The sequence below is a fragment of the Hippocampus comes genome, unplaced genomic scaffold (assembly GCF_001891065.2).
Source record: "Hippocampus comes isolate QL1 unplaced genomic scaffold, H_comes_QL1_v1.1 scaffold150, whole genome shotgun sequence".
NCBI lineage: Eukaryota > Metazoa > Chordata > Actinopteri > Syngnathiformes > Syngnathidae > Hippocampus > Hippocampus comes.
Window position 1 is genome coordinate 352,549 of NW_017805496.1, and position 13,231 is coordinate 365,779.

General features: G+C 41.7%; 1 protein-coding gene across 4 annotated transcripts in view; it reads right to left on the reverse strand.

Moving 5' to 3' along the window:
* phkb (phosphorylase kinase, beta) overlaps positions 1-13,231 on the reverse strand; it is a 52,848-nt gene that overhangs the window by 17,586 nt on the left and 22,031 nt on the right. For all 4 annotated transcript variants that reach the window (XM_019876386.1, XM_019876384.1, XM_019876385.1 and 1 more), the window contains 6 exons: positions 12,368-12,425; positions 11,897-11,974; positions 11,657-11,815; positions 11,313-11,407; positions 2,999-3,054; positions 2,696-2,789 (listed from right to left, as the gene is read on the reverse strand). In XM_019876386.1, the coding sequence (XP_019731945.1) occupies positions 2,696-2,789; positions 2,999-3,054; positions 11,313-11,407; positions 11,657-11,815; positions 11,897-11,974; positions 12,368-12,425 (540 nt within the window). The remainder of the gene's footprint in view (positions 1-2,695; positions 2,790-2,998; positions 3,055-11,312; positions 11,408-11,656; positions 11,816-11,896; positions 11,975-12,367; positions 12,426-13,231) is intronic.

Here is a 13,231-nt window from a genome sequence, read left to right on the forward strand (position 1 = left end):
CACAAACACACACCCGCACGCACACACACACACACACACACACACACACACACACACACACACACACACACACACACACACACAGATGCACCCGACTCGGCTCCCATGTGTAGAATGCCAATGAGGCAGCTGGTCTGCACGGATTTTAATGCACATGAGTGCATGACATCACGAGTGTTTCCTTGCTTGTGTGAAGCACATTGAGTTGTCTCATGTATTAAATGGGCTACATAACTGAAGATGCCTTATTATAGCCGCGTATTTTCCTATAAAAGGAGCAAAACCTTGCAGACAACTTGATCAAAGTTGAATACTTGATGACCTGTATGTAGCGTGAAACATTTCTGCAGTCAAAAATTGGGTGTGCACAGGGTTCTTTTATGTTTGAAAAGGTTGTAAATCTAGAACGAGGATACATTAGCATCCATGCCAGAGTCATCTCTAATCATATTAAAATAATAATAATAATCACCCAACAACTTCGTATTGACGAGTGAAAAATTCCGAATGCCTGAGTAACTCTGGGAGACGAGTCGCCGCAGAGGCCGGTGAGCAAAAAAAGTTCACGTCAAGGTAAGGTAGGCTACGCAGAATGCTCTACGCTATGTTCTCCTGTGTGTTCCACTGTATGAATCACAGTATGCTCCACCCAGGCGCACAGTGTGCTTGCACGGTCGGCTTTCAAGCGCTCTGAAGGATTACACAAGCGGGCAGGCTGAAGCTCAGGAAAAGTCCATTAAGCGGCAGGCAGAAAATCGAAAAGTGTCTTTACAGTTATCCACTCTACAAAGTGCTCTTTTAATTTGTAGTCTGTACTAAATCCCGCCGCTTGCTCCGCGATTCCCGCTCTGACCCCCGGGCGGTAAACAACGCGCAGAGTGAATTTCGCACTAAAAGGCGTTGAAGGATGCAGAAGATATGTGACAAAGTGGCAACGACGGCCGCCGCAGTTTTCTCGAAATGCTTTTCTTCATCAGCATCATCATCATCGCTGGATCATGAATTTCACTTTCTGCCGAATGATCTCTGAACGCTTTGCCTCCTAAGAAGGACTTCAAGTGATTATTGATCATACGCCCTAAAAGATACATCCAAATGCAGCCTTCTTCATACCAAGCCAATACTGCAACAATAACACACACACACACACACACACACACACACACACACACACACACACACACACACACACACACACACACACACAGCAAACATCGGTAACAAAGTGGTGGATGGGAGCGGCAGGGAAAACATCGACTGTGGGTGACAATTAAACATTCTGATTGGCTGTTAGCTAGCAGATCGCTACATGAGATGATGCTTGTGGAGGCTCTCAGTCGTACAGGAAAGTTCCATCGTAGAAAGGGTTCTGTCAGTCGTCATCTGTACCTGTGGGTAAAAAACCAAAAAAAAAAAAAAAAAAAAAAAAAAAAAAAAAAAAAAAAAAAAAAAAAAAAAAACGCAAAAAAGGACGTTTCGCTTCTCTCACAGAAGCTTCGTCAGCGGTAGACAACCCTGCGTTTTTTTTGTTTTTTTTTTTTTTGTTTTTTACCCACAGGTACAGATGACGACTGACAGAACCCTTTCTACGATACATGAGATGATATGACATCATTGTTCACAAAAGCAAAGAAACAGGCAATAGCTCGTAAATTAAGTTAAGTAAGATGTTGCTTTTTACTTTTTATTTGTTCCCGCTTGCATTGTAAGTGTGTTGGGCAAGGTCCTGCATGTGTGCATTTCATTTCATGAAACCCTGACCGCGGATCGTATGATAAACAACGACTTCTCAGCCATGTGCGCTGTGAGTTGAAAGGTTGCAGGTGTGCAAATGTGCATGTTTGTTGTCTGCGCTGGAGTGTTGCCGGGCTCACATATCCTATTTTTACGTAAGATGTGTTTCTGGTAGAGCATCCAAGTACGACTTTCTTTCGAGGAAAATGACGGCGGTTGATCTGGGCCATTATGTTGATCAATCGTGGCTAAGTACGGCAGCGCTGAGAGGATCAATGGCATGGAGCTGACAGCATGTCTTTGATGAATGTGACAATCAAGATGAGGAAATGGCTGCTGACATGCAATCTGACTGATTGCAACATTGATTAGCTCTGTGGCGGTGTCGATGCTATTTTTTTTTTGGGGGGGGGAGAACTCTTGCAATTACCGTAAACACAAAGCAAAGGGGATGTAGCTTAGCAATGTTAACTTGCTCGTGCCACTTGATCGCAGAAGGCAATCACGTACACAATGTTTACGACTCCACGACTTGTTTAGAAGTGAATGAAACCCACTCATAACAACCCAACGCAAATTTAACTTTTAATCAAACGATGATTAATAGGCCATTTACTTTGCATAACTCAAAAATGACAGGCTGTCGGCTTTTTGTCCCTCAGTAAGCAAAAACGTGATCATACACGAGACGTTTGGTCAAGATGTGACCTTGTCGACTTTAAGGTCCTTGCAAACTTTTAATGGCTCTAGTCATGACAAAAAGCCGAGCAAATTCCATGTCGCTCAGGCTGAATTCTCAAGTTTGATGCAAAGATTCCATGAAATCTGATGTCGTTATCTCTCAAATCCGCTGCTTTCAGCAATAAGTCGGTGTGTGTGTGTGTGTGTGTGTGTGTGTGTGTGTGTGTGTGTGTGTGTGTGTGTGTGTGTGTGTGTGTGTGTGTGTGAGAGAATGCATTACCTTGACCAACTCCTTTTGAGGCCAGATTTGGATGGGTTCCACCTGCTGCGGTGTCTGCGTCTGAATACCGTACGTGTTCAGAAACACTTGCAGTCTAAGCACAAATATTAAAAAAAAAAAAAAAAAAAAAAAAAAAAAAAAAAGGATATGTAACATATTTCTTCTTCCATAACATCCTCACTTAAAATTGTTTGTGTACTTTGTTCCTCGACTGTAGCACTTAAACTCCACAGAGTGTGATCACAAATGTACAATCGCGACAACGAACAGGACGACGGAGGAAAAGTCAACTGCACAATGTACCTCTGGCTCTCAGCTATCAGTGAAACATGGACCACAACATCATTCTCTATGGGGCCCTGTGAGAGACACACACACACACACACACACACAAAATGTGAGGTTCATGTCAACATTAAATGAATCAGCAGCTTCTCCATTGATCATTGACAGCTAGGTATTTTGTAGTTTAGGCCGGAAGAAAGTAGGAAGATTCGGTAGAAAGGCAGAAAGATAAGTAGGGCGGCCCGGTGGTCCAGTGGTTAGCACGTCGACCTCACAGTGCAGCAGTCGTGGGTTCGATCGCGGCTCCGGCCTTCCTGTGTGGAGTTTGCATGTTCTCCCCGGGCCTGTGTGGGTTTTCTCCGGGTACTCCGATTTCCTCCCACATTTCAAAAACATTCACGGCAGGCTGAGTCTCTAAATTGTCTCTGTGTGAGTGTGAGCCCCGATAGTTGTTCATCTCTGTGTGCCCTGCTATTTATTGGCTGGCAACCGGTTCAGGGTGTCCCCCGCCTGCTACCCGAAGACGGCTGGGATAGGCTCCAGCACCCCCCGCGACCCTTATGAGGATAAAGTGTTCATTTGCTGTTCATCCGGGCTCAAAGCCAACAAAAGTGCACAAAAAAGTGCACTGATTTGACGGAGGTCGACTGACACTGCGGGAGATGAAGTGATGTGAGCTGAAATAAGAATCTAGCGCAATTCGACATCAACTGACAGTGGATGGAGGCATAGCGCATCCTCCGTGCTCGCGGAATTGAAATGAGATGTAAATCCTGAACCAGCAACTGCGGATGATGCAGTAAGACAGTCTTTTCTGCGTTGCAACGCTGCCCTGCATCCTCTGAAGGCATCAAAATGAGCCTTTCATCGCTAAACCGTCACGATGTTGTGTCTTTTTCTTTTTTAGTATGAAATGATACGAAAAGTTGTTTGGTCGCTAGGGAGAAAGTAGGTGAGCGCCGGCTCACACAAAAGAAGTCAGATTGTCGCTCCTGGAACTTGCATTATTCACCTGCTGTATATTTCATGCGCATTCTTTCCAAAAAGTCACTTCAGCAACTCATTGAAGGAGTGCTACACGGTCAACGGCTTGATGCGGTGGAAAAGCAGAGTGGAAGCAGACAAAGTCGGCTGCGAGCTGCAGGAGGAGGTTGAGCCAGCAGTCATGAAAAATAAATCGCGGTACTCAGCGTGGCACTGCTGACACTTTCCCACAAGCAACACATTTCACATGCAAGCTTTACCCCTGGACACAGTAAGTAATTTTCAGCAGCGCACCAACACTGAAACCCGAACATCGACCCGGGCTAAAACCAAACCAGGTTTTGAAACCTTAAAACAAGGGTGTCAAACAAATTTTTGTCGTGGGCCACTTTGGAGTTACGTCTTCCCTCGGGGGGTCGTTACAACTGTGAAACCGAAAAAATGTTTACGGAATCATCTCATCATATTATTACTTGTACACAAACCAATTGATGGATGACTAGTTTTGTAATCACTCAACTCAACTATCTGTTTGTTCAATTAGGTAGAAAGTTTCTTTTTTTCCAGACAATGGTCTCTTTCGGTGAAGAGGAAAAGTCTTACCGAGCTGACAGTTTCGGCTGTCAGTTCAACCTTCGTCGAACCTGTCACTGCTTCCTTGTGACGCGTCTTCAAAGCAGCTATTTGTTCGTAGTTTGTTCGATTATTGTTCAAGTGAGCGTAGACAGGGGAACAAGATGATTGCAAAATTTCAACGTTATTTATCACACAATAACAATTTGACATTTCGGTCCAGACTTCAGCAAGGATCATGGAAGTTGAGACATGAATTGCTTCGGCGGACCACATAAAATGATGTGGGGGACCGGATCTGGCCCCCGGGCCTTGGCTTTGACACCTGTGCCCTAAAACATCAACCCAGGTTTGAAACCTTAATTCAAAACCTAAACGCTAGTTTTCCAAACCTCACTCAGGTTTGAAACCTTGACTTCAAACCCTGAACCTGGCTCCCAACTTTGAGACCATAACCAAGACAGTAGAACAAGTCTACACATTCACACAATCAGACGTTAGTGTCGGCGAGAGGTCCGATCATCAAAAAATTGACAATAACAATTAATGTTGACAACGAAGCCATAAATCCGTCCCTCAGGGGACACTACCTGGAGTCAACCGTTTTCTACCAGCAAAATTCCAATTTTAACAAACTCATGACAACAAGAAAAGTCCTTCTTTACTTTATAATTTATTTCATAGCTTTCTGGTTGCCTTCTACCCGTCCTTGTTTTTCGCTCCCTTGAATTTGGTCCTAATTATCTCGTTTTGTGCACCTTCCACCATTTTTTCCCCTTCTCTTCTTATCCACTCCCATTCTTCTTTTTAACCTTAACTTTCTGCCCTTCCTCATTTCGTTACGCCGAGCTCTCTCTTCTCCCCTAGAGGTAGGGCAAAAAAAAAAAAAGGAAAAGAACCATTCTGCTTCTGGTGCTTTGTTCGCCTTCCCCTTGTTGACAATCAATCTGTGGCCAGCGGTAAATCTGTGAAAACAAACAAGGGATTTTGCCAGAGTGTGGACTGCCGAGGCACCTGAGCCCCAAAAGCGAGAACAACATCAGTCCTTCTACTTTTTTTCTGACTTTTCTATTGATTGATTGTTGTTTTCAAGGATGTTTTTTCATACTGACAAGTGGCCAAAATAATCAGTGGCAACTGTCAAAAAAAATCATAAAAATAAGTGTAAAAAACTGTTAGAAGTAGTTCAATATCTAAAAAACAATTGTCAAAAAAGGTAAGAAAAAACTGAAAAAAAAGTTTAAAATACAACTCATGTCAGAAATGACATGAAAATTTAAAAAGTGTACTCAATGAAAAAAAATGTTTTTTAAAAATTAAAAATAGTCAAAAATTGAGAGAAAGTGATCCCCTCAAAAATCTGTGAACCTGAAAAAAATAAAACCCAATTTGAAAGCCCAATTTAAAACTCAAACTCTTGTTTTAGTTCATAAAATGAAACGCGAATGTTTCTTTGGAAGCCAAAGCATAGGTTGAAACCCGAACTTCTGTTTAATTCCCTCATACGAACGACTCTTTTTACAAACCTTTCGAGTCTGACTCTAGTTATGTTTCAGACAAAAAAAAAAAAGGTTTTAAAAATAAAATGTGAATAACTTTATGTTCTTTTGGAAGGATACTTTTTCAATAGTACAGCTGGTGTCCTCCCCCCCCCGCTTAGTTTGTTTAATGTGTTACCTCTTATAACCATAATGAAGTATATTTTCCACTTATTTTTATATTGCAGTATATATATTTTCAACCACTCACTGATTAGTGAAGCTCATATAAATCTTATGTTAGCAGATATCACGCTGCTACTGCTTCACTTATTTTCATGTCATACCTTCTTTTCTTTTTTTTGTTTTGTTTTGATTTCCTGTCGTGTGGTGTTCGTCGACAGCCTGCCACACAGCCCAATTGATTGGCAGAAATCTTCAATCATCGAATGATTTGAAACAGAAAAGTTTGCATTGAGCGCTCGTGTCTCTCTTCCAAGGTCACGTTGCCTCCCAGTCTGCGAATGTGGCATCACAAAGGAATAAAAAAGACTTGTCGCACAAAGTCGAAGCGGGAGAAAGCCGCCTCATTCCTCCCATCTCCCGCACCCGCGCTCTCCGTCTCCATGTGAAATGAATATAATCCCCTTCCTTTCATGCCGCCGGCGGCTGCGTGCCGGTGCACACAGATTCGTATTTTTGATGAGGGCATTTGAACGTGTCACAGGTTTAACATCAAAGAAATGATAAGGCCTGGACGGTGGGACGGCGGGAGGGGGCGCAAGGATGGGTTCAAGGGGTTGTAGGATGATATTGTGGAGCTGTAGAGTTGGTAAAAGACGGAGGGGGAATATTATACCGACCTTGAGAAGCTTAAAGGGGCACCGTACACCATGTAGGAAATATCCATGCATTCTAAGACATATTCCTACAATATCCTGCGGTGAAACAAAACGATAAGAGGCCAGATTAGTACGATACAATTATCAAGTCTCAACTTGGAACTGCCTTTAAACCCCAGTTATACAGAATAGACTCAAAATCTTGAAACGCCAAGCCTTTTTTAAAACCCTCACCCAAACTTGAAACCCGACTTTGACATAAAGATTTCACTGTACGTGCGTGACGGCACCACAGTACCGAGCAAACATGTACATGCCATAATCCTCTACCAAGATGCACCTGCATGCTGGAGGGTAGTGATGCAAGGATGAAGTACAGCAGGTTGAAATATTTTCTCCCCATCGAGGCGTTTTCGCTACCCCCCCCATCCCGCATCAATGCAATGGTTGGGCAGTAACCATGACGACATTGCAGGCAGTCTCAGGTGCGTGACAGAAAAGAAGCAAAAATCTATCATGGTGCACACAAACAAACGCAGCAGGTGCCCCCATGAATGCCAAATGACGTGATGTGCGTCTGGCATTACTAACAGCGTGTGGATGCAACACATGAATAAGTCAGACATGACATAATGTACCATATTTTTTTCCCCCCGTTTTACATGTTGCTAACATTTTGCGAATACACAGCATCATTTTGCTTTAATACGGCGATGCACTGACAGTCAGGCCGGTACGCATTTTTTCAGGCGGATGCCAATTTTTCAGATATTTTTCAGAACAATTTAATAATTGATTAAAATATATATCATGACTTCTTTTTTGGTCCCTTAACAATGACAGCAATAAATTAAATATTAATTACAGGCATAACATTTGACTGTTTTACATCACAGTTAAATGTGTATACATTAATAAGTGCTGAGCAGGTGGAATAGGCTCTTTGTAATGCGTTTTTTTTTTGTTTGTTTATTTTATTTGTGTGTGTGTGTGTGATTGAAATACAGACACCGCGCCACGGTGGGGGTTACGTTCCAGATTCCCCCCCCCCCCACTCCCCCACCAACACAAAAAATGTAATACATCTTGGGCATGTTTTTATAACATTTATGGTACTTCGATTTTTTTTTTTTTTTTTTTTAAACAATGAATACACATTTAAACACAATATACGGAGTGAGGGCAAGAGAGTAATGCGCTTTTTCTTATTTTTGCCAATTTGTCTTAAAACTCCACGATAATGATCAGCTTTACAGATGTCACATCTAGCTCTGTAGACCTTTGTTTTAAACAATGATTTGTTTGAAGGACACAACATTAGTTTCGACGAATTATTAAAAACAAAAAAACAAAACAATCATAAATCAAATGTAGAGTCCAGAATATATAACACTAAATGTGGGAAAAGGCACCATATTTTATTCCTAAGGGATTAATAAAAAGGAGGAATCTTTTTTGGAGTGTGGGGTGTATTACAGGGGAGGCCACAAATGGAGAAAAAAAGCGTTTTATGATATCTCAAAATGAAATTGGCCGTCCAAGTCAATTGGTAATCATCACTGGCGAGGAAGAACTATCACTAGTTTTACAGCGCTATTACTTTCAATGGCTTATATGCCATTTTATATGCCATTAATGTGATGCAACGTGGCAGCGTTCTGAACATTTTATTTACAGGACGTGGCGGCGTACGGACAAATGAAGACGACTACGCCGTCACGTGTGATTGCTTCATTTACTCACAGCGGCCTTTTTATGCGCCACTCCGTGAAATGCATCGATGCTCCTCTAGCTAAATGGACTGGAACGCATCACAGTGAGCTACACGCGCACATGCACACAATCATCTCGAGTGCTGACGCATCCGCCGTGTTATATAACAAGACGTAGTGACACCTACTGGGTAATATGAATGTTGTGGCGGCCCTGAAACACATCCATTACCTCCCTTTGAACTCACAGTACGACATTTTCGACAGACATTTGGTGGAAATTAACAAAACATCCTAAAATGGAGGCTTCTTACAAAATAGACAGCTTCCTGTTCATTTGCATGTATGAGTTCTTCACACTCTTCCGTGCATCCTGTCATTCTAAATGAGTCTTCTGAATTTCATAACGATCTGCGAGCACTTACCAGAGGGTTCAAGCGAGTTAATTATTTGGGGTAACATCTGGGACCTTTACACCAGACTGTCACTAAGACATATGCAGTGGCAAATTTTGGTGAATTTCTGAGCATTTTGAAGGCCTTTAAAAAGGTGAGTTTGTCGCTACGGTCAAAACGAAAACTGCAAAAATATCCGTGTGTACATTATTATTTCTCATGTGTGATGTCTTGAAGAAAATGCACATCAAATTTCATGTTGATCTGTGATCTACTGAGTCAAATCTTAGGTGTAGCACCTGCCACCCGGGACCCCAAAATAAGCAAATTTCACCCATATAAATGTGAGAGCTCATACTCGCATTCGCTATTTTTTTTACCCTTTGTCGTCACAAATCAATTTGAATGAATGCATTATTGTTCTTTTGCCAAAAACATGTCATAGTCGCTATATAAATCAGCATGTATTGTATTGTATTGTCTAAAAAATGAAAACTGAAATGTGATCATAATGGTAAATTGTAAATGGAGTGCACCGACACGCCAACGCAGCCACGTCCACCTTCGGATAGGTTTTCCTTTTTTGTTGAAAATAACTTACTTTAACCTCCAGCATCCCTTGCCTTTCACCGGCCAACAGCAGAACCCAATATGTTTATTCTCATTTGGTCACATTTTAAATCCATTTGTGTTCTGTCACACCAACAAGATAGCGCTAAGCTAAATTGGAATATATATATTTTGTCAGACAATGGAAGCATTGAGACCTGACCTGGTTGGAGTAGCGCATGCTGACATTGCGTTGGTCCTGGCGAGGTACGTAGCGATGGATGGGGTCAATGTCCTTGGGGCTGATCAGTTCGTCAACTGGGACACAAGGTCATCGACACGCAAACAAATGACATCAATAAATAAATTTAAAAATCAATTATATATACATTATCTTATTCTATTGTACAGTTATCACCACTGCATCAGTTTCCCCGACAAAATTTAAAGCCTAGCGAAAAACTAAAACTAACACTAAAGCATTGGAAAAAAAATGTGCATCAGCAATCAATTTCAGCGGATCTTATGACATCTAGCCATCCATCAACTATATTTACTGTATCTTACCTAGCAGTTTGGCAATGTTGTAAAGGGCTTGGCCCCACAGAAAGAGCTTGCCGTCGCGTCCAGAATTGCTCGGGAAGCGCTTCTGACTGCCATGCTTGCTTTGCTCGGCCTCCACAAAGTCTGCGGGCACGTAGTAGTACTTGGGGACTACAGCGTGGCCTAGAGTGACAAACCAATCACTGAGTCGTCAGTTCTAGGAAAAGGATTTTACCACTCAATAATTGCCGCGTGAATACTTGCCCTCATAAGACTGAAAGATGATCGGGTCAAGAAGGTCCTGGTACTCTTTCACCTGAGCCTGGTTCCCCCTGAACACACCTGCAACAAACAAACACACACACACACACACACACACACACACACACACACACACACACACACACACACACACACACACACAAACACACACAAAAATATCTTCACACTCTTCCGTGCATCCTGTCATTCTAAATGAGTCTTCTGAATTTCATAACGATCTGCGAGCACTTACCAGAGGGTTCAAGCGAGTTAATTATTTGGGGTAACATCTGGGACCTTTACACCAGACTGTCACTAAGACATATGCAGTGGCAAATTTTGGTGAATTTCTGAGCATTTTGAAGGCCTTTAAAAAGGTGAGTTTGTCGCTACGGTCAAAACGAAAACTGCAAAAATATCCGTGTGTACATTATTATTTCTCATGTGTGATGTCTTGAAGAAAATGCACATCAAATTTCATGTTGATCTGTGATCTACTGAGTCAAATCTTAGGTGTAGCACCTGCCACCCGGGACCCCAAAATAAGCAAATTTCACCCATATAAATGTGAGAGCTCATACTCGCATTCGCTATTTTTTTTACCCTTTGTCGTCACAAATCAATTTGAATGAATGCATTATTGTTCTTTTGCCAAAAACATGTCATAGTCGCTATATAAATCAGCATGTATTGTATTGTATTGTCTAAAAAATGAAAACTGAAATGTGATCATAATGGTAAATTGTAAATGGAGTGCACCGACACGCCAACGCAGCCACGTCCACCTTCGGATAGGTTTTCCTTTTTTGTTGAAAATAACTTACTTTAACCTCCAGCATCCCTTGCCTTTCACCGGCCAACAGCAGAACCCAATATGTTTATTCTCATTTGGTCACATTTTAAATCCATTTGTGTTCTGTCACACCAACAAGATAGCGCTAAGCTAAATTGGAATATATATATTTTGTCAGACAATGGAAGCATTGAGACCTGACCTGGTTGGAGTAGCGCATGCTGACATTGCGTTGGTCCTGGCGAGGTACGTAGCGATGGATGGGGTCAATGTCCTTGGGGCTGATCAGTTCGTCAACTGGGACACAAGGTCATCGACACGCAAACAAATGACATCAATAAATAAATTTAAAAATCAATTATATATACATTATCTTATTCTATTGTACAGTTATCACCACTGCATCAGTTTCCCCGACAAAATTTAAAGCCTAGCGAAAAACTAAAACTAACACTAAAGCATTGGAAAAAAAATGTGCATCAGCAATCAATTTCAGCGGATCTTATGACATCTAGCCATCCATCAACTATATTTACTGTATCTTACCTAGCAGTTTGGCAATGTTGTAAAGGGCTTGGCCCCACAGAAAGAGCTTGCCGTCGCGTCCAGAATTGCTCGGGAAGCGCTTCTGACTGCCATGCTTGCTTTGCTCGGCCTCCACAAAGTCTGCGGGCACGTAGTAGTACTTGGGGACTACAGCGTGGCCTAGAGTGACAAACCAATCACTGAGTCGTCAGTTCTAGGAAAAGGATTTTACCACTCAATAATTGCCGCGTGAATACTTGCCCTCATAAGACTGAAAGATGATCGGGTCAAGAAGGTCCTGGTACTCTTTCACCTGAGCCTGGTTCCCCCTGAACACACCTGCAACAAACAAACACACACACACACACACACACACACACACACACACACACACACACACACACACACACACACACACACACACACACACAAGAATATTGGGATTTGAGTGGATGTTTTGCTTTTTCTACCAACAAGAAAAAAAAAACATCAGCATCGAAATATTAAGATTATTTATCAGCTCCAATAAAACTAAATGCCAGTGCAATGAAGAAAGGGAATACAGGTCTTTGAAATGGCATTTCTCTTGAGAACTTTTTCAATTTGTTTAAAGGCCATTCACGAAATTTCACACCTTAATTCCTCTAAATTCCAGCATTAAAAAAAACGTCATTCGGCTCAAGCTCCAGGCACCCTGGGAGCCGGTCAAGGTGTGGATGTGAGGAGGCTTACCGTCAATCATCATGAAGATGAAGAATATGGGAAACTCGCACTCGATCCCATCAAAGAGCTGTCGGGACAGACACAAAAAGGAAAAGGATGGAAGTGAGGATTTATTGCTTTCCCATTTCAGCGAGGTGAGAAGGTCTACTTTCAAGTGGATGACAGCACAAACTTTTGTCAGACGATGAGTATTTAGCCAGAAAGGATCAAGATAAAACACGTCGCGGTTATTGTTGGGGGGAGGAATACATGTATTTGGATTCGGATCTACTTCTTTGGTACAGATACACCATATTATTGAAGGGACAGGGAGTGGAACAAGCCTAACTTCAACGACGTAAACAAGCATAGTGCAGTTTGATTTTAAAATGTCCCAAAAAATTGTTTGGGCAGCATAAGCGAGGAAGTGATTAGCACATCTTCTTGACAGTTCTGAGGTTGGGGGTTTGAATCCGGGCTGTGGCCTTTCCTGTGTGGAGTTTGCATGTTCTCTTCAAGGGTTTTCTCAAGACTTTACACAGATGTGATCGGCTGGGCAGATATATGCATTTTATGTATAATTGCTGATCGGTTGTAAGATCATAATTTGCAGATCGAACAATGATACAATAACGTCACTGACTGGATCTGCAAAAAAAAAAAAAAAAAAAAAGAAAAAAAAAAAAAAAAAAAAAAAAAAAAGTAAGAAAATATATATACACACTATATATGTGTGTGTGTGTGTATAAGAAAATATATATACACACTATATATGTGTGTGTGTGTGTATTTTATATATACATATATATATATATACACATTCAATATATAAATCACACACACACACACAGACACATCACAAAATGCAATCACAATTATTACAACACTTGAGTC